Below are 23,015 nucleotides of genomic sequence, written 5' to 3'. Positions count from 1 at the left end.
GTTTCTCTCAAACGTCTCGTGTTGTTTCGGCGAAAAATAAAAATCATTCAACTTGTTTATCGCCACCGCAAAAGGATCAACTGTTTTTTCATTGTCTTCCTGTACATCCGCACCAGGAATGGAAGCGAAAACCTCTTGCAAATCTGACCCAGCTTTTGTCAAAAAGATGTTTTTAATCCGTATGTGATCAGTTTCTCCTGTTGCCGCAATTATGTAGTCAAGATTCCTTTTATACTTGATCCACTCGTTTCGAACGGTATTGGGAGGGAACGATTTAAACTTAAACTGGAGAATGTCCCACTTTTCCATCGTCGTGTTACTGAAATAAATGTTTATTTATGACAAAATTATAAACGGCATTCAATCTGAGACTTTCGGATCAAGACAAATATACAACCGAATTGTTCGATAGACGCTATGATAATGCTTATTGTATAAAGATATATTGGTATAATATAAAGGTAATCATGAAATCGAGTATTAGGGTGGTTCAATAGAAGGAAATCAAAATAAATTTCAATAAATTGGTCACAACGGACACCACAGCGTTTATCCCGCCTCGGCGATAAATTCACTCATCAGAGTTATCTGAACTGGAACTCTCTTTTCATCACTGTTCTCCACCAACGCGTTGATCATTTATTTATTTATTTATTTATTCTTCGGATCATCTGACAACAAGGTCTACATGAGATAAAAAAACTACTAACTAACAAATTAAAATAAACTACGATTACGTAAACGACACATGAACGTTTCACTGCTAATATTAAAATCAAACAAGTAGAACACAGAGTTAAAAACTGCACACATAGTGGTAACAGGTTCATTTTGCCCATATAATGTCCGATGAAATGGAATTCTGAGGAAGTCAGTAGAACGAAGAACTCTCGAGGGCGCGTTCATATTGACCCTTGCCAGAATCCAAGGGGCATCAATTCTTCCACATAAAATATTTCCAACAAATACAGCACGCATATCATCCCTTCTCTTTTCCAATGTGTCCATGTCCAGCAGCCTACACCTGTGTTCATATGGAGGAAGTTCGACTGGATCCGTCCAGGGCAGATCCCGAAGCGCGTATCTGATAAACCTTTTTTGTACAGATTCGATCCGTGCAGTCCAAAGGCCGGTGTAAGGGCTCCAAACAACAGCTGCCGTCTCCAATGATGAGCGTACAAGTGCATAATACAAGGCTCTTAGGCAGTATGGATCACGAAACTCTCTTGCAATTTTCATTATGAACCCCAGGTTCTTGTTTGCTTTGGAAATGATGCTACTGTAGTGGTCCTGAAATGTAAGCTCGGTATCCAACAGAACACCAAGATCCTTGACGACAGTTACGCGTTCAATATTCTGGCCGTTTATGGAATAACTGTATTGGATTGGAGCCTTCTGTCGGCTGTAGCTGATTACAGAGCACTTGGAGACACTGATACTGAGCCGGTTACATACACACCAACCATAAAACAAATCGATTAGCTTCTGTAATTCGATGCAATCAGCGATTGACCGAACTGCAAGGTAGATTTTGAGGTCATCAGCATACACGATTCTGCATCCTGGAGGGAGTATCATGCAGACATCGTTGTAATACAGCGAAAATAGCAAGGGTCCGTAGTTGCTGCCCTGAGGGACACCTGAGGTACTCCGGAAGCCGCAAGACGCAGTACTTCCCAATTTCACAGAAAGACAGCGGTTTTCAAGAAAAGATTTCAACCACCGGACAAAAGCAGCAGAGGCACCGAGATGCTTTATCTTAGCAAGCAGTATGGTGTGGTCAACTCGATCGAACGCAGCTTTGATGTCAGTATACACCGTTTCGACTTGTGCTCCACCTTCCATATGTTGTAGACAAAATGAGCTGAATTCCACCAGATTTGTACTGATCGAGCGACCAGGAAAAAAGCCATGCTGATCAGTTGAGATGTATTGTGCAAAACTTCTGTGCAGCGAGCCACCAATGAGGATTTCAAATAATTTCGAGCCAGCGCAAAGCGACGTAATTCCGCGGTAATTGGCAATATCGTTTTTGTTTCCCTTTTTGAACACGGGAAACATATAGGATTTTTTCCAGCATACTGGAAATGTTTCCTGAAGAAGCGATTGGTTAATAATAAACTGTAAAGGTTTCGAAAGAGTAGATGCACAATTTTTCGGTATAATCGACGGTATTCCATCCGGCCCGGGAGACACCGATGATTTCAACTGCTTCAAGGCGGCTTCAACTTCATTTTGCGTGAAACTGGTTATGTTTATATCGCACACGTTTGCAGGAACGAACTTTAGAGCTTCCTGGACGTCAAGGGCTGAAGTACTGCTGCTGACGAATACGCTAGAGAATTACTGAGCAAAAAGATTACAGATGTCTTCAGTATTGCTGGCAGATAGATCCCCTAGTGACATTTGGGCAGGAAGTCCAGTTTCCTTGCGCTTCTCGTTAACGAATGACCAAAAACGTTTGGGATTTAATTTAAGATGTTGCTGCTTTTGCAAAACATATCTCGAGTAAAGATGGCGGTTATGTGTTCTGTATCGACGACTGGCTCTAACAAACTCTTGTTTGGTGATCTCGTTCCGTAAACGGGAGTACTTCTTCAGTGCTGCAGATCTCTTACGTTTTAAACGACGAAGCCATGAATTTGACCAGGGTGGTTTCCGCTTAGGCCTGGGTCGAGGGACGAAGTCACGAAAGAATGATAGAAGCAGTTGGTTAAAAAGGGATACAGCCATATTCACATCAACCCCACCCAGGAACGACCAATCCGTTGAATGCAAAGCTTCGTTCAGGCCAGAAAAATCGGTGCGATAGAAATCAAACTCTCGTTCGTCAAGTACCTCTTCGTATCGAATGAGAGGTGGACAGCTAAGAGTGACAAGAATTGGAGGATGTAACGGATCGATTTTGATAATGGCTTCAGGTGGTTGAATTACATCGCACTGATTGACTGCATTGACATTAGCAAACACCAAGTCCAGGGCCCGGTCACGGTCATTCGTGAATGGATTTATCTGCTGCATGTCGAGTAATGCCATACCATCCACGAGCGCACTGTTTGCAGCAGTGAATACTGAGTTAGTCTGATCGATTCGAACTTTTCCAGAAGCTGGGCAATTCCAACGAAGGCCTGGTTGGTTGTAATCACCGAACAGTAGGTGAAAGTCTAATGGTCCTAGTTTCTCGGATAACGTGAATGCAGAATCTATATGTCGCTCGACGCACTTCGGCGAAGTAGAGAAAACGGGGGGAATATAAACTACGCCTAGACAGATAGTTCGATTGCCTCCATTCACATTAACCCAAAGCTGTTCAATCTCACGATCATCGACAACTGCTGACTCAGAAGAACTGTATCATTTTGAAACTGCTATAAGCACACCTCCACCTCTTAATTTGCCCGAGCCAAGGGGGTCGCGGTCATTGCGGTAAACATTATATTCCGTTCCAAACAACAGCGGTGAATGGAACCCGTCATTGAGCCAGGTCTCGGTGAGAATCACCACGTCAAATTCAGCATCGCTGACTGAGATGAAGAAGTCGTCGACTTTGGTGCGCAGACCTCTAACATTTTGATAGTATAGGCGAATACAGTCAGATTTTGGAAGGGTGTCCACAGTAGCAGAAGGAGGGTAGCAGTGTTCCTCCACCGCAACGTTAGCAACTGCCGATGGAGCCAACGTGTCGCCTCCGCCATTCAGGCCATCCACAGCGCTAGAACCATGAGACAATTCAGGAGAAGAATGGCTCGAGACTTGATCGTACTTGCCTTGGGTAAAGCGACGGAAGACCCCTCCTCCACACCCACACACAGGGCCAGGACGACTGTTGAGCGATGACGGGAAGAGTGCGACTGTGGCGGGGGGACTTGGGGCTTCCATGGTACCAACACTATTGCGTCCCGGAAACAGGAATTCAGGGTCAGGTAGATTATGAGTCGTCAGGTCAGGCTGGTAATGGGTCGTCATGTCAGGCTGGTAATAGGTCGTCAGGTAGCTGGAACTGGTGAACGGGTCACAAGCTGATATGGTCGTTAAATTGTTGTACTTGCCATTTATCTCAGGTTGGAAAACCACTGCTCCAACACCACACACAGGGCCGGGACGACTGATGAACGAAGGCTGCAGTAGCGCGACTGTGGTGGGTAGACCAGTGGCTTCCATAATACCAAAATCGTTGCGTCCCAGTGAAGAACCAGTACCATCCACGGAAGATTCGGTTGATTGCTAAATCGAGTAGTTAACCATTTGCCGGGCATTCTTCAGACGGTTCTGATAAACAGGACAGTTGACGCTCCACGCTGAATGGTCGATGCAGACCTCCTTATCCTTCGGAAGGTTACGTTTTTTGTTCGTCAATTCGCAATTCACGCACTTTTCGAACGAGGATGCACAATCTTTTGCTTCATGATCTTCAGCACACTTCGGGCAGCAGAAAGGATTATTGCAGGAAGATGCCTTATGTCCGTACTTCGAACATTTGAAGCAGCGCAAAACATTAACTTCTTCGACCACTCTTCGGCTTCAGAGGTTTCCTAATAGAAATTTCGTAGTTTTCAGACATGATATCTGCAGCAGCATTGACTAATTTCTGAGCAAGATCATTCGTTTCGCATAGAACATCAACGTCCCCATTTTCTTTGCATCGAACAGCCTTGACTGAAAAGGCTGTAGGGTCAAATTTCGAGCGGATAGCCTGCTTTGTCACCTCGGCTCGTTGACTAGCCTTCGGTCTAATAACTACAGTTTGTTCCATCCTCGATATTGTCGGATTTGGCGTAGAACGAGGCGGGGGGGTATTTGGTAGCTCTGTTAGAAGTTCAGTCGAAACGCTAGGATTTACCATCCTTCGCCGCTTGCCTGATCTCAGAGCACCACAGTCATCATCGCAATCTATTAAAACACTCGGTATTGCATCAGTGGCTTTACGTTTGGGTAGTGTTGCTTTATTACCACGTGCTACACTCGCATAGGATTTTGCAGCAGCACCGTGTGCAGTGTTATTGGTAGCTGCAGTATTACCGCTATCAACATTAGTCGTTGTTTCACCAGAGGCATCTCGCCCAACCGAAAACGAGCCCAGGACGCTCAATTCATTAGTAATAATTTCTTTAACCGTAGATTTTATTTGCGGAATAAGATGTTTTTCAACCAAAGCACACTGACCGGAAGCAATACTATTTACATTTGATTCGCATTTATTCACAACCTCGGTCAGTTTATCAATTCTCTGCAATAGAACATTGCATATCGAATGCACCTCATTAAGGCAGATCTGTTTCTTCCGACATTCAAAACATATATACTTCAGGGCAACATTCTCCTGCATAGCGCTCACAGCCGCTGAGCTCACGTCACCGCACCTCGCATGCATGATCCTCTCGCAGCCCCCGAAGCAATAGATGCGATCCGATTCGGCCGAAATAGTGTGCGCACACACATTACACTGCACTGAAGTCATTTTGCTTTGTTTTGCTTCGCCCGGTAACGGGCTTTGTTGAAACGAAAGACACTGTTCGATGATTAATTGAACTCGTCACAATCGAAAGCAAAAACTTAATTTCACGAAAGAACCACAGTTTGCCACCTTCTACTACTATTTATCGATGCACAAAAAAGCAGACAGCCAAAGAAAAATATTGGTAATTATCGGTGCACTGAATTTCCACTATAACACGATGAATGAACGTTATAAGCGGAGACCAAACGACCGGTACGACACGCACGTCACGTACGGACTTCCACGGCTTCATATGTTCTGCTTCATCCTTAACATCGGGTAACATGATCTTTTTCGCTATAGTTTTCTTCACCGCTTCACAATCCGTGACAATCACAAAATGTCTTCCCAACAGGTATTTCCTAAATCTCTCCACCGATTCAACTACAGCGAGGGCCTCTAATTCGTAACTGTATTTCTGACACTCTACTTCCGACCAGGGTTGCCACATGCACAGATTATTCTGTGTTTAACAGATATTTGAAATAAATCACCTGTACAGAATCTGTATGCATAGAATACAGATTTTCACCAAATTACACAGATTAAACAGATTTTTGAGCTTTTACATGAGAGTGAAAGAGACGGAAATAGTCAGCAAAATGACTCTCTATCTCTTTCACTCTCATTGTTTTGCATTGGACAGATTTTTGCACAGATATTTTTCCTTGTCGTACAGATTGTTAGATTTTTCCAACAAAAAACACAGAATTATATGTGGCATCCCTGCTTCCGACGTTTTTCTGCTAATAGGATGCAAACCATCCTCCATTTGCTGGAGCAATATGCCTGATAGCCCATGCGAACAGGCATCCGTATGCAATTCAATATTCTGGTTTGAATCGTACATAACAACGACTGGGTGAGTCATCAATGCTTCCTTTAGACTTTAAAACAGCATGCTGAGCATCACCCCACACGAATACCACTTCATTTTTCGTCAACCGGGTCAGAGGTTCAGCTACAATGCTAAATTCTTTCACAAATCTCCGGAAATAGTTTGCTAAACCCAGAAATTCTCGTACGTTGCGTACATTCAGTAGTACAGGGAATTCACTGATCGCTAATTTTTTCCGTTCCAGGCCTAATTTCTCCTTCCAGAAAATTCACGGTAGTTGCAGAAATTGAGTTTTCTCTAAGTTCGCTGTCAGTCCACAATCTCTTCAACAAAACTTTGAATTTGCTCAGCACATCTTCCACATCGTAGCCGCCGAAAGTTACATCATCGAGATATGCTACGAAACCGATCGAACGCAGGGGCGCAATAACAGCGTCGATCATTCTTTGTAAAACTGCACTACCGTTGCACAACCCAAAGGGCATTTTCCGATATTCGAAGTGGCCAAATGATGTTGAAAACGCCGTAAACTTTCTGCTACTGTCAGCAATCTGGATTTGGTGGCAACCCCTAAACAAATCAACAGCCGTAAACAATCGTCCACCAACTAACCGATTCATGCAGTCCTCAATCACAAGCATAGGCCACGATTCTTTCACTGTTTTCGCATTAATCGCTCAATAATAAACTATCATACGCCACTCACCGTTCTTCTTGCGCACCAACACGGTAGGGCTGTTATAGGGAGATGTTGAAGGCTGGATTATATTCGCTGTCAGCAAATCGTTGTCCGTTTCTTCTACCACTTTTTCTCGCGAATACTCCATCGGGTACTGTCTAGTATGGATTGGGTTTTCTGCTCCAATCATTTCTATCACTAACTCACACTCTTTCGCGGTATCCATCTCTTTATAATTTTTGCGAAACATGGTCGATAACACTTTATCAGTTTCATTATCTTCTCTCGCTCTTCGATATCACCGTCAATGGTGGCTCTTCAGTAATAATCGGCTCATAAGCCTGAATACTGTACACGTTGCTCTGAGCGCCACTCGGCCCAGGTTGAGGTTCGTTAGCCCCATTAGATTTTTGCACCACAACTTTTTCAATACGCACACTTCCATTTTCCTTCACGAATCGAATATCTTGTCGATCAAAAATATCTCTTTCGATGATCATCGAATTAGCTTGCACTTTATTCGGAACAACATACACATCCGTCTCTAGTGACATTCACCCTAGTTTGATCGACTCGACGCTCTTCTCACGAACTACCACTTTATTGCCACCGCAGCCAACCAACCATATCACAAGGCTCGATGGAATTCAGTACACATCTGCAGCGGTCCTTAATCGTTGTCACTGCTGACCCACAGTCATAGAGGGCATCCAACTCGTGAATGCCAATTTTTGCGGATTTTACAAAGTTACTTGGCTGACGAATCTCTTGCATTTACCCGAGGATATTGCTTCGTTCCTGATTTACCACAATTTTTAACTATGTGGCCTTTGTGATTGCAGTGGAAATATTCGAAATTCGCGTGTGATTTACCAGCATTTTTCTCAGAACAATTGGCAGCCACGTGGCCTTCGCCATTACAACGGTAGCACTTTATATTAGCACTCGGTGCTCCCATTGTTTTCTTTGACCTTGTGTTCGATGAACGGACATAATTGTCGGTGGGCTTCAACTCGTTCACTTCAGCCAACCATTTTAATTGCTTGAGCAGATCCGGCAGAGATTCTGCTGGAGAGATCGTTCCGTATCTTCCTTCAAGCCCCAGGACAATATATTTGATCAAGGCTTCATCTGGTAATTTTCCCTTTCTGTCCATCGCAACCTGTAAAAGTAGGTTTCCAAACTTTCCTGTGGGCTGTGGCTGCTTATTTCAGCTTACCATTGCCTGATGAATACTCACCACATCAACCCAGGTAACCAATAAGCATTTCCAATGCAATTTAAAAGCAAGCCAATGAGCATTTAAGTTGCCTTAAATGCTACTTAAATGCTATTTTGGCAAAATATGCGGCTACTTTACTGCTAGCCCTCTTATAGTGCTGAGAATGCTAATTTGCAGCTAGTTACCAACAAGAAGAATTTAAATAGAATTTTAGATGCCAATTTGCAACAGTTATGCAGTCAAAAAGCTGATAAACAACAACCTGCAGTATAAAACGCCAGGGATGCTAATAATCGACTGATTTACTGCTTATTTTAATGCTTAATGGTTACCTGGGAACTGATGTCGGATAATCACGAATCAACGCACTCTTAAATTCAGCCCAAGTTTTAACAGTCACTCCACTGAACCATAGTTTTGCCGCGCCTTGCAGATTCAATATACCACACTGCAGCTTCCATTCGTCATCTCCGCCATAGAGACTAGCTGCCTTTGTAATAGATTCTAGCCATTGTTCAGCCGTCGGTGTGGTTGGAACATCTGGATCAAACGTAACCACGATGTATTTCACATCTCGAACATCAAATCTGCGCTGCTGCTGCCAATGCAATTTGATTCAACGCAGTTTCCAAGCAGCACTTGCAACATCTTCCATGTTGCTATTTAGTCTTGTTTAAATTGCAAAAAACTTGCCCGATTACAGTATTGAAACACGCAACAAATAAGCAACTTCATGTTATTAATACGTTAGATTCAGGTTATCCAATATTTATACTGGCTGTCACAAATATATTAGTCTAGTAACATGAAACTTCATCGCAACATCGTGTTATTATAATGTCATTGCTAAACTATAATGATGTTGCATCATGTTAATTACGGCATATTTTTAAATAAAATGTAACCAAACAAATACAATCAATGTAACATCATATTCCGCCATATTTTTATGAAAAAATATTTTTCAACGAAGAAATGTTTTTATTTTAACAATAATTACACGAACATTCATCAGGAATCCATGGCATTTACTAAAATATTATTTGATTACAATATCTAGTTCGATTTTACACCGCTTTTTTCCATCGTAAACGAATTCTTAATCTGGCTGGTTTAATTCTTTAAACTTGAAAATTAACAAATTAATAACTTTCACGAGGCGCATCAGATAATACAAAGCAAAATTATATTTTGCACGATAAATTTTGAATGGCATGAAGATTAGCTCATAATAGGCCCAAAAAACTAAAGTTTTGTTTCGCATTAAGGATATTAATGTAAATAATTTTCGTCTTGGAGACCAGAGAGGAAATTTGCTTCCTGCTAAACATAATTCGCGATTACAAAGTTGCTTATAATTGTTTGGTTTTTGTCCGAGGAAAAAAGAGAAGCAAGTATTTTTGTTTTTATTTTCACGCAAGTTTTGACAACGCGACATATGATATAGGATTTCGTGAGAGTGTGAACAGACTTAAAATCTCTTTTAGTATCGTAGTCGCAAGCTTTGATAACGCGACATAGGATTTCGTGTGAGTGCGAACAGGATTAAAATCTCTTTTAGTAGCGTAGTCGCGAATACTTGCTTGTATGTAGATAACGCGCATTGGTTTTTGTGCGAGAAAAAAAGAGAAGGAAGTATTTTTGTTTTTGTTTTCACGCAAGTTTTGACAACGCGGCATAGGATTTCGTGGGAGTGCGAACAGGCTTAAAATCTCATTTAATATCGTAGGCGCGAATGGATAGATAATGCGCATTGATGTTTCATAAAACATATGTGTAACTTTTGGTTGCATATAGGTTGCATATCCACCTCTTGCGATTTTTCAATCACATAACAGTTCGATAAAGGTAACTGATGCGAACTTTTACCATACTTGAATGTTTCAATTATAGTTGCGTAACCCTTCATACAACAAATGGTGCTGTTTGGGTTATCAACTGTTGGAGTGCGGCGTCACTCAGTACACCACTCTTTTGTTCATCCAGCATTTTTTTGTTATAGCGTGGATCCTTGACTATCAAATTTTCGAAATTTAAACGATGTAATTCTCTTGGCGAACGGAATTCTTCACCGTCGTAACTGGATTCTTCATTCTGAATAGTTTGCAGCGCACCAATCTGGCACAATCTACTTGATTCAGCCTCTTCCCGGCCAACCACGCTTTCTGCAACACTTTCAGAAATATTTTTCAACGCCTTATCGGCTTCACTCATCACACCGGAGGCCACCAAATCCAATATTCCGTAATTCTGCTTTTACGGTAAATTTAAACACGCATTGTATGTCTTAATTCGCGATCCGAAAAGGGAATTCGTTCTTGTATACAGAATTGTAATCGGCATTCAATCTGAGACTTTCGGATCAAGACAAATATACAACCGACTTGTTCGATAGACGCTATAATAATGCTTATTGTATAAAGATACATCGGTATAATATAAAGGTAATCATGAAATCGAGTATTAGAGTGGTTCATTAGAAGGAAATCAAAATAAATTTCAATAAATTGGTCACACAATGATGAACTTGCTTGCCCAGTGTTTCGTTTTACATACCTTTGACGTTTAATGACCTCTGTCCTTGCTCTAACGACTTTTCGTCTATTCCACGTTCCGTACGTGACGTTCCGCCTCTACGGTTTTTCTTTGTGTCCGCCTCTGCGGTGTTTCTTAGCTTCCGCCTTTGCGGTTTTTTTTGTTAGCTTCCGCCTCTGCGGTTTTTCTATATATCCACATTTGCGGCATTTCGCCTTTGCGAGTTTGTCTTCCGTCTTTGCGGGATTTCGTCGCAGCTCGCTGGTTACGTTTGCTAAGTAAGGAAATTGTGTTACATAACCTCAAAGAACGCGTCTTATTCCCCTTTGAATTTTTCAAAAATTCGAAGAAAAATATATAATCTCATAGATATACAATTCTCGCGAAACTTTTCAAAAGGACCTAAGTAACAATGAGAGATTCTCTTCGGGTCTCTTCTCTTTCGCTTATCACGGCGATGCAAAGGCATTTTAATACATTAGCTTTGCATGAATCGGTTGGTGGCGCCACAAGCTAACTATTCGTTAAAATTAATTTGGTTAAAATGCATTTATGTCGCCGCAATAATCAGAAGAGAGGGACACCAAAGAGAGTCTCTCAATGCTACTTAGGTCCTTTTGAAAAGTTTCGCGTGCATTATTGTATTACCTGTTGTTATTCCCCGTCGCCACTGTTGTACTCTCAGCCACTTTAATAAACGACAAACACAGTTCACCAACAAAATACGCTTCGCTTTTATTTTTATATCAAAACACATTAGATTGCTTTTGCACTTTTTGCACTAGAGTCCTTTGATACAGGTATGTATTCAGGCAATTACAACAACAACACAGATCAGGCGCGCACTCAGGCACCACAATATACTAAAGTTCTGTTTTTCCTTCACAGAGGAACTTTGTCATCCAAGCCCATGTGGTTCGAACACTAGATGTGAGGTGATAAACCGCGTACCAACATGTTCGTGTCTTCCCGGTTTCATTGTAAGTAATGCATAAACTTTGATCTGTCTCTAAGATTATCATAAAATATATCATAAAGGGATCTCCACTGTCCGGATGCCGACATGAATGTGAAAGTGACATCGAATGCGGCACTCGGGAGTTTTGTTCGCAGTTCAAATGTTCTAACGCTTGTTCACAATGTGGTAAAGGGGCAACGTGTAATCATGTAACGCATCATCGTGCAGTTTGCGAGTGTCCAAAAGGCTACATTGGCAGCCCGTATACTGAATGCCGAGCGGAATGTTATGGAGATAGTGAGTGTCCCCCAGAAAAACCTGCCTGCGTTTATGGTATATGTAGGAATCCTTGTGATGGATCATGTGGATTTAATGCAAACTGCAAATTAAAAGGTCTTACACCTGTATGCAGTTGTCCCCGTGATATGACTGGTGACCCATTTGTTAGCTGTCGACTATTCACTAAAGAAGACTTATGTAATCCGAATCCATGTGGATTAAATGCAATTTGCACACCAGGCTACGATCGTAGTAATAGAGAAAGACCTGTTTGTACTTGCCCAGCGGGGTATACCGGCAACGCACTTTCAAACTGTGTAAAGGTAATTTGTCGTACAATTTTAACATTTTTATTATATACGAAACCATTGCCATTCTTTTTTATTATCAGGGAGAATGCCAGAGCGACAGTACATGTGGTGACGACAAAGCTTGTATTAACTATTTGTGCATTGACCCATGTGCTGGACAATGTGGAACAGGTAATCTTGATACATTTATTCTACGTTATGTGTACTAAATAACAAATTTCTCAGGTGCTCAGTGCCAGGTAAAAAGGCATATTGCCGTGTGCACCTGTCCGTTGGGAACAGAAGGCGATGCGTTGATACTTTGTAGAGCAACAAAAAGTTACCCCATAGCAAGATATCATTAAAAAGCCCGAACATCGTGTAACTGTAGCTACGGGCACAACGAATAGGGCAGACGAGATGATACATCACTCGATTTTATACGAAATTATTAATATTTTAACAAACACCTAATACCCGGTTGGTTATTTCTAAATACTCTATTGTATAACAGAGCTGTACAAAACCAAACAAATAATCGAAATGTGCATATCTTTGCTGGTCCAATATAATTAGAACCTGAACGCAATGGACTCGTTCAAATAATCAATTAAAATTTTTAACAGCTATTTTAAATGTGGAGTTATATAAGACAACGCACGTGAATTCGCAGTTTACGTAGCATAGCGTTGGCGCAGTGTATTTCATATATTGCATACTAATGACCCTCAGGCCGCTAAAATAAAATTGTTTAAATCAAAGCTGGAATATTACCTAAAAGTAATTTTTATTATTTACTAGCCACGCTCATTGACCATAAGAAAATAAAAACAAAAACAGCAAAAAATAAAGGAAATCCGTAACCGAGTCCGTAACCAAATTGTATAATTTCCAAATAGCTGTAATGTTTACCCTTTGGATATTTTACGTTTAAACTTTGAATAAAATAAGTTTATTATGTTTCGTTTACAGGAAAGCTACACTCAAAAAAATCAGCACGTCAAGTTTACGTGAAAACATAGGTAATTCTTATCCATCACACTTTTCATGTAACATTCACGTGAATTGTTGGTAACTCGCACTCATACTAACCAGTTTACGTGCGATCCCGGTAAATTTTATCAATTTTCACATTAACTGGTACATAAAGGTCACGTAAATTGCTGTACAGAAGTTTACATGTTTCACGTGGATGCGACATGTCAATTTTTTTGAGTGTAGAAAAAGTTTGTTAACACTCTGTATGTAAAATGTGCTTAAAGGTTGTCCCACATCGAATTGCACCGCGGAAGAAACGCAGAAGAAAATTACCTAATTAAAGCGTCGATGACACTGGGCGAGTTTGTAGGTTGCTAGTAAGTGAGTTGGCGAGTAGATCGTGAACTCGCCCTGTGTCATGATACACACTAACTGACTAGCAGATTGTTTGTTAGTAGCGAGTAAAGTTGAATGCTACTCAACTTTACTCGCTACTTGATAGGCGTTTTTGACTAGCTATCGCCCGCTTAGAGGCGCTGCATAAAAAAAGTGATGAAAAGTAAAATCGCTGTCAAACTCCATACATTTTTGAAAAAAACTGAAATAAAATGCAGTTTTTGATTAACCCTTTCAATTGTCAGGATTTTAGATAGCGAAATATTGAAAGAAATTTGTTTATCTAGGTAAGTGAAAATATTCGAATTAATTAACTTTATGGCAGAAAAATGTTAATGTTTGATTTTGTACCGCATGAAACACAAGTACATAGAGTCAGCTGTAAAGTTTACATATCCTGGATAGAGAATCACCAATCACCAATTATTTTCAGTCTTCAGCGTTTTCCAATGTGTTTTCAAATGCTAACGGATTTATTTTCTTGATTAGCATCATCTGCGCCAAGAACCAAAAACATGACCTATCAGTTCGTAACCATAAATACACTTGCGAAGCTCTAATAATCTCCCGAAGCAGAAACAATATATATCAAATGAAAGGTAATGCTTTTTCTTATCTTTATTATCCATTTTCACCATTCCCTCTGTTGGTAATTCAATAAAATATTACATTTAAAGTCGAGTTCCATATCCAGCTTTTTACGAGCCGTAATGGCGGACGGCGTTCGTCATATTTGAGCAGCATTTTTGACATTTCCTTAGTACATCGCACGTTTTCTTTCCGTACATTCCTTTAGTTTTACCGTGAACGCGCGGAAAGCAAACGTGCGATATATTGGGGAAATGTCAAAAATGCTGTTCAAATATTACGAACACGTCCGCCATTATGGCTCGTAAAAAGCTGGATAGGTGCCAGCAAGCATTTTGGGAATTGCACTTTTTTTGTAGTTCCAATAATCACAACCAGGTAGCGAACGGTTGCTCTTAGTTTTGCTCGAATTCGCCTATAAATTTATCAGAAAATTTAACACATCAGGCAAAAAGTACAAATCCGGCTTCATATGTCGGAAAACCGGCCATTTTGCAAGATTGACCGGCCACCGGCTTTGTAAGTGAAAAACCGGCCACTTGGCAACCCTATATATTAAGGATGCTAACGCACTACTATCCGAAGCGATTGTCATTGTTTGACTAATAGCATTCGTCCAGTCCGGTGCTGCTCTTCGGAAGAGGTGCAGTACCGCGCTGGGAGTTGTTTTCCAAATATCAGGGCTTCTAACAGCCCTCCGTCGAAGAACCTTGATCTTTAATTGCTAGTTAGAGTCAATAGGATCGTTGCACTGGCCCCGTAATTTTCCTGTACACTAACAGCCGGCTGTGAAGTCTGTCGATAAAGAAGGGTAATGTCTAAAGACGGTATAAACCCATGGCTTTGCTTTGCTTTGATCTTTAATTGAAAAATGCCGGACATCGGCATAACAGATGTTCCGAGTCTATTTTTTCTGTGCCACAGAATCGACATATATCACCTTGCAGTGCACTTATATGCTACAGATGATAGCGGTTTGGACGATGTCCTGTTATAAGATTAGACTGTTTCGACTGCCTAGCAATGAAAATGTTATTCCAATTTAATTCCACTTTCATACATTTCCATACTAAAACTCCATTTTTAAAGCAAGAGCACATAAAGCTCAATAAAAAAGCAATATAACTTAACATGACTTGATTTGATGGAATGGTCGGGGCCACCGTTGATCCCAATGATAATCACAACATGACAATAGTCAGAAAAGTTTCAAACAGTTCAGTGACATCCTTTCTGCATGCGTCCAATGCATGGTAAAAAATTGTATCTTTAAGTTTTTCGTCCCTTACATCCAAAATTAGGGTAGGTAGTTGGACAATACGGAATAAAACGATCAATTTGGAACCCCGAAAGCACCGAAAACTGATGTTCCGGAGTGTGTAATTTGTTGTATTTTTATTTTAATCTTATCTACTACCTATGACAGCAAAATATAATTACACAGCAATTCGGAATATCTCCGTCAAAAGTGATAGCAAATTTCACTAATACATTGTTTAGTTGATTGATGCCTCAATCTAATTCGGCTCTTTTGAAGAAAGTTGAATTAAAATGGAACAAAATTTAAAGTAAATGGAGCCAAAAGTCTAATTCCAAGCACCCCAATTTTCGACGTCGGAACTTAAAGGTTAAGCACAATAGTCGCCTGTGACCTGTAACAGGAATCAGAAAGCTAAGATGGTGTAGGATAGTTGATCGAGACTAACGGGATAATTACTTCAACTTTGCACGAATTGGGTAATTTAGAGATGTAAACTCGTTGAATTGTAAAAATCTGCTTACCATTAAAGAATGCAACATTATTGCACTTTATTTTTTTGCCCCTTCAAATTTCGAAAATTTTTGAAGAGGGGGTGACATAAACTTTTTTTCAAATTTGTATAAGCCTACTGTATCGAAAACAAAATACATGAAAGGAAGAGGATCTAGAGAAGTGAATGCTGACTTCCCTCCCCGGATTCATTTATACGGTGATGAAATCGAGGTAGTTCGTGTATCTGGGCTCACTGGTTACCGCAGACAACGACACCAGCAGAGAAATTGCAAAGTCGCATTATGGCAGGAAATCGTGCCTACTTTGGACTCCGTAAGACGCTGCGATCGAACAAAATTCGCCACCGCACGAAGTTAACAATCTACAAGACGCTGATTAGACCGGTAGTCCTTTACGGTCATGCGACATGGACTATGCTCGTGGAGGACCAACGCGCCCTTAGTAATAGACTAATCTCAAGTTTTTAGTCTTGACCTTGAAATGAGGTCATACGTATATTAATATTTTCTTTTTTTTGAAACGATGGTTCTACAATTGATGAAGGGCGCCCTTAGTGTTTTCGAACGGAAGGTGTTGCGCACCATCTACGGCGGAGTGCAGATGGAAGACGGAACGTGGAGGAGGCGAATGAACCATGAATTGCATCAGCTGCTTAGGGAACCACCCATCGCTCACACCGCAAAAATCGATCGCCTGCGATGGGCTGGGCATGTCGGGCGACTGCCCGGTTAAAAAAGTTCTCAATAACGATCCAACTGGAACGAGACAGCGGGGCGCGCAGCGAGCAAGATGGATCGATCAAGTGGAAGGCGACCTTCGGACCCTACGTATGCCATGGCGTAGGCGTAGGCGGACCCTACTACGTGGCCGGCGAATTGCGGCCATGGACCGAGTGGAATGGAGACGACTCCTTCGTACAGCAGAGGAAACCACGGCCTGCAGCTGATTAAGTAAGTAAGTAAGTAATTTTACTTATCCTACGCAATTTCGTTTTACCTTTGTTATACTATAACAAAGGTTTAGGAATTGGTCGAAAAACACGAAATTGATCCGAGGCCCGGAGGGCCGAGCCACATATACCAATCGACAGGGTTCGACGAACTGAGCAATGTCTGTGTGTGTGTGTATGTGTGTATGTATGTGCGGGGCGCAACTTTTCTATCGCCTGTTTCTCGGAGATGGCTGAACCGATTTGTTCGCTATTACTTTTGTTCGAAAGGTATTATTGCCTAGTATATCACTATTGAATTAGTTCGAGGTCCGACATTTCGTTTAAAAGTTATAAGTAAAAACGTGAAAATTACGTGACACGATTTTCTCCGGAACCAAGTGACCGATTTCAACGATCTTGGTATCGAATGAAAGCTCTTGTTAACGCTAAATTTTTCGGGTAAATTTTATTGAAAACAAACAAGTAGTTTAAAAGTTATCCTAAAAAAACCTGTTTTGACAAGGTAATAATTATCGCCTGTTTCTTAGAGATGGCTAAACCGACTTAGGCGCTATTAGTCTCATTTGAAAGGTAACATAGCCTAATAGATCACTATTGATTTGTTTTTTGATTGGACTTTCAATTTGAAAGTTACGAGCAATTGAATACAACACATTAAAATTTATAATAATTTATAACCATTTCATCTAAGATGATTTATCTAGTTTGAATTATTTTGACATCAGATTAGAGATTGTAATGCTGCAAATATATCTGCAAAATTTCAGTAGAATTGGTTTTGCCAATCAAAAGATATTAACCCTCCAACACTCGCGCCAACTTTTGTAATACGGGTTATTCGCGCGCACAATGGCCCAAAGCCAAAAAGACATGCGCACTAGAGTTTTGACTGGGAAAACTTGGTTTTAGGTTTATGGAACCTTTGGAAGAATTTCTTGAAATTGAAAGTTCTATCGTCTGGTGCAATTTAAATTTTGATTTATCCCCCTAAAAGTGGAATAAAAAAATTATTTTTCTTCAGTTTCAATATAACACATTGATGTATTCTGCAAAGTTTTAGAGTATATTATTACAAGAAATTTTGCTGAAGACAGTAACCCCCTATCTCTTCAGCGAAGCTAGAAAAATATTATTTATTGTATATGAATTAGTGAAATCAGTTTTTTATTTTAGCTCTTTTCGTAATAGTTGTATGACTTTTTCATGTATTACAAAGTTGCACAAATAGTAAAAATACACAACTTTGCTGAATATAGTATGTTTGCTTGTTTAGGAACTGTAGAACTTTGATTATGAAAAGTACCCTAATTTTGACCCAGGCCAATTCTGGTACACCTCATATGCTGATTGCTTCATTTCTGTGATGTCAGTTTATGCTGATCAATTTTCCATACAATTTAAAGTATTAATGCATTGAATAATTATGACATTTTGCTCATAACAAGTTTATTGAAGAATATACTTTAGTTACACAACGATTTGTAACTTTATAACAATATGGCGTTCAAAAACCTACACATGTTATACAAAATACAACAGCGTGAGTAACCGAAGGTTAATAAAAATTGATGAAATTTATTCTAGAAAACTTTATTGGTGTGAATCAAATAGGCATTACAGGAAATTATGCATAGTTCAAAAATCTATAAACTAGACCTTTACTACGCAATGTATATGTTAAAGAATAATATTTGCTCTTACAACCTACTTTTACTTGCACTTACTCAAATTATTAACAACTTACTTATCCTTATTCAGCAATTTCATGAAAAAAGGATCTATCAAAATTTATAAGTGGTCATATTTTGTTCAAATTTTGTAAACTTATTCAATTTTCAAAAATATTATGTAAACCAACGCACTACGCAACTACAACCAATAAATGAATTATTTTCCAAAGACGTGTCGATTTCTATCTCAAATAGCAAGTAAGACCGTATAACAAAGGTTCCTTTCACCACTAGGTGGATTAAATCGGGTTTTTTAATAATAATTATCCTGTACTTACTAAATACACTGAAATTATGCTTGTCAAGCAAGGAGGGGTGCAGTGGGGAGGCAATAAAAAAATTGACATGTGTGGTAAACGCGGAAAATAACCACGCTAATAATTTTCGCATGGGACTCTAAATAGGTGGAAACTCCGCAATAATAATGTATTGCAAATTGCATCAAAAACGCGAAATGCAAAAATCTTGCAAACAGTTCTAGATAGAATTAACAAAAGGGCGAATGTCGCAAATGTAAACAAAACGGGCGAGAGTTACTTTTTGCTGGACCAGCATAGGAAAATCAACCCTCACTCGGTTTGTTTACGCTTGCGACATTCGCCCTTTTGTTAATTCTATCTTCAGTTTACAAGTAAAATGCTAGCAGCGAGCTGTCAAATATTTATGTCAACTTATTGCAAGTGTCAATCCCAATAAGCAATAAATTGACATGAATAATTGACGGCTCACTGCTGGAATTTTACTTGCAAAATGTCTGCAAGTTTCTTACATTTCGCGTTTTTGATGCAATTTGCAATATTAAACAATTGACGTGCGACTTTCGGTTTCATTTTTTGTTCTGTGTGTCGCAAGTAGTGCGCTATGATCGCAAAGTGATGCGCTATACTTGCGAATTGCGATGCACAGAACAAGAATAAAACCGAATGTCGCACGTCGATTATTACGGTTTTCAACGGCAACATCAATGAAGTATTCCACCACGCACACATATAAAGATTTTTTGACATTAACTGGGGCCCTCGATGAGGCTGTTTGCAGTAGGAATAATATCAACACCCTCTCACTCCTACATAAACGATCCGCAGCTAATGTCATTCACGTTAGTGATGAAACCACAAATTACTTCATACAACACTGAAACAAGAGGGTAAAATTAATAGGACACATCAGTGAATTTTTGCAGAAAAGATTTCTGTTTAGCTTAAGCAGTATTCTGGCCAAATTTACTATGCATTACTTTCGGCGCCACCCCGATACATAACAAAAATAACAGAATCGTAGTCAAAATTACTAGACATTACCATGAAAGGTGGTAAAATTATCTGAGAACATATTACTTGTACAAGAATCATGGTAAATTTGAATAACTTTTTCATGGTACTTACAAAAAGCATGCGTTTTCTGCAAAATTGTAGGAGATACCATGGTTTTTGTTTCAGAGTAGGTAGCTCAATCTTGGACGGAAGTTATAGCCTAACTTTGTTTGCTGAACGATATTGGATGTCTAATACAATTTTCAAATTAAAAATGATAAGCCGTATTGCAGAAGTTCATGACGTCGAGTAACTTATTTTACCAGAGGGCAATAAACTAGTTGACTTCTGATTGTAATGTTACGGTAATTTGATAGTCATTGGTGGTACCGTACGCACATTCCGTGGCGTATACGTATACCACGTATTCGCGATTTTTTATTACCAAAAAAATTTTACAACAAATTATGGCATACATGGCATACAAAATAAAACTAGGGGATAATACATCACTAACTTTGTTAGATATTAACAATCTGTTATGTCCCCGTAATCAAACGCTACTTGGTACAGAGACAAAACATGTAGTTTTATTTAATTAATTCGATTTATAACAAGTGAAAAATATAAACGTGGTTTTTTGGTTGCTATCGTAATATCGAATGACAACTCTGCTCACGGTATGTCCACAGAAGGTTTCCATACCAAAGTATGTTGACTAATGGTACACTGTTAATTTCTGTAGCAGTTTATCGAAGTTTGAAACGTGCTGCTATAGCATCTCCCTCCTTAAGACATCACGTAGTGATTGAACCGAGCCGGCAAGCGAACCTCTCGTCCTCTGGAAGTATACGTAGTTGTTGACGTTGGAATACGACTTCTCGTTGGAGCCGCACTTGCCACTGACGGTCGATCCGGACCAGGATTTGGGTTCAGCTTAGGGCTGTCGGTATTGGGCGCTTTTGGTGAAAACCGGTATTTCGGTATTGGCGTAGAAAATACCGGTAGTACCGGTAAAATACCGGTATTGGCAGATTATTCGAAATCAATAGAAATGTCGATGTTTTTCAGTAAATCTTTTTATTTTTAAACTTTAGCTTCAGTATTGTTGCTTATTAAAGTAGAATTTAAGCAGATATAATACTCTAAGCGATGTATTTCCGTTACTAGAACGAATTTTATTACCAACGCTTCCAACAATTGAAAAAACTTCCGCTTTCATCGATGTCTGACGAACGACTCTAAGCGCATCAGGAATTTTCCTTTCATTTCTTCAAATTTAAAGTAGGGAAACCCGCTTTTAATTATTTGCAAATATCTTGTATTGAAGTTTACAGCATAATTAATGCCCCGGTCTCCTACAGTCACGAATTTTTCCTCCATCTCCAAACCGGAACTCTTGCATAGCATCATCCTCTTCATAATCCTTCACAGATATCTTCTCTTCTCTGTTATCAGTCCCACTATTCGAAGATAGTGGGATGCAGATTTCATCTCCTTGTTTAATATATCACTCGAAAGACTTGAAAAATATTCCAAATTCTTTCCTGGCAGACCCTTTGATGGCAAGAATACTCAAAAGGCGCAAAGGTCCCCGTATTCTGATCAGGGCCCAGCGTTATCGAAACAAATAAATGAAGCTGCCTTCTCTTACCTTCGCTTCACATATGAAGTGACTTGTTTCATTTGTTGAACAGAGCGTTTCTAGCAAACTTCACCTGAAGCTAGAGACTGTGTCAAATGACACAGTCTCAGGCACGATTTGTCGATGTTGAGTAGTTTAATCATAATATGCGTTAAATGGTAGGACATGTTACTCAAAATCAATTCAATTGAATTCAAAGTGGCTGGCCTTTGACAGAGAAATACAAATGAAACATTAAAACCGGTCGTCATGATGAACTAAAAATCGGTTCAATGACGCTGATTGAAGCCAATTTTGAAATGAAGCGGCGCTGCTTCAGTTAAAACTGAAGCTTCATTAATTCATAGTTAAAAAACAACATACTATTGTAAGTGATGTTTCTGGGCCCTGAACTTGTTTCCTAAATTCTTTATTTGAGAGCTTCGAATAATTTTGTGGTTTTTAAATATCAAGTTGTTCAAAAATAAATTGAAACGCGACGTCTGGCTCATACAATAAAACATTTTTACAGCAAAGATGCTCTCCTGTGCCTTAAACGGGTTCAAGAACTATAGTTATTTGACCCACAATTTCACTCTCTTCATTGTAAGTAGTCAAAGAATCTCGTCTGCATTAACACCAATTTGTTTTCCTAAGAGTTTTATAATCTTCTATCAAATTTAGTTCAGATTAGAAAATACCGGAAATACCGGTTTTTTGCCTTTCCAAAACCGGTATTTCGGTATCCAAAAATTGGCCGGTATTACCGGTTTCGGTACTACCGGTACTACCGGTTAGACAGCCCTATCAGCTGTTCTTGTGCATGCTCATCTACTGCCTCTGGTGATGGTTCAGTCGGTTGTTGTCGTATACCGACCTCTTCTAGCAGAACGCTCAGCGGTAAGTGCTTGTTGAGAAACTCCGCTTCCGTGTTTGCACTGTCGTATCGTGGACGAATCTGGTTGACGTGACTTCGGATTAAACCGGATCGTTTACCACAGAGCCAAACATTGTAGTTAACGGATCCAATTCTTTCGATGACGTTACCCGGTTCCCAGTACCAGTCGTTTCGCTTATGCACCTGCACGTAGACCAAATCGTTGTTGCTAAACTGTCGGTCCTGGTTGTTGATATTCACAGTTTCCGCAATTTGTGTTGGTCGAAGCAAATCCAGCGTTGTTCGCATCCGTCTACCAAACATCAACTCACTAGGTGATTTCTGATCGGTAGTTCTGCTTGAACTGTGTGTGGAACGGTACGTTGCGAGGAAAACTTCAAGCACAGACAAACAGACATAACACTCGTTTTCCAATCTTCGTACCGAGTAAACCGTCATTTCAAATTTGGGCTTAGTTGGGAATGTCTCCGTTTTGGTCAAAGTGGCGCTTTTTGACGAAAGAAACAAGGGTATGTAATCTGATA

At 40.0% G+C, this 23,015-nt stretch overlaps 2 protein-coding genes across 2 annotated transcripts in view; one reads left to right on the top strand and one right to left on the bottom strand.

Moving 5' to 3' along the window:
- The window catches only part of LOC128744299 (neurogenic locus notch homolog protein 3), a 380,284-nt gene extending 367,080 nt beyond the window's left edge, over positions 1-13,204 (top strand). Inside the window, exons 6-9 of the mRNA XM_053841172.1 lie at positions 11,660-11,751; positions 11,810-12,331; positions 12,400-12,490; positions 12,545-13,204. Of these exons, the coding sequence (XP_053697147.1) occupies positions 11,660-11,751; positions 11,810-12,331; positions 12,400-12,490; positions 12,545-12,663 (824 nt within the window). The 3' untranslated portion in view covers positions 12,664-13,204. The remainder of the gene's footprint in view (positions 1-11,659; positions 11,752-11,809; positions 12,332-12,399; positions 12,491-12,544) is intronic.
- A 9,176-nt stretch (positions 13,205-22,380) lies between these two features.
- Positions 22,381-22,779, bottom strand: LOC128740024 (uncharacterized). The gene has a single exon (XM_053835532.1). It carries the CDS (start codon positions 22,777-22,779, stop codon positions 22,381-22,383), a length of 399 nt encoding a protein of 132 aa, XP_053691507.1.
- Between the last annotated feature and the right edge of the window lie 236 nt (positions 22,780-23,015).

The sequence above is a fragment of the Sabethes cyaneus genome, chromosome 3, assembly GCF_943734655.1.
Source record: "Sabethes cyaneus chromosome 3, idSabCyanKW18_F2, whole genome shotgun sequence".
NCBI lineage: Eukaryota > Metazoa > Arthropoda > Insecta > Diptera > Culicidae > Sabethes > Sabethes cyaneus.
This window is presented reverse-complemented; position numbering and strand designations above follow the sequence as displayed.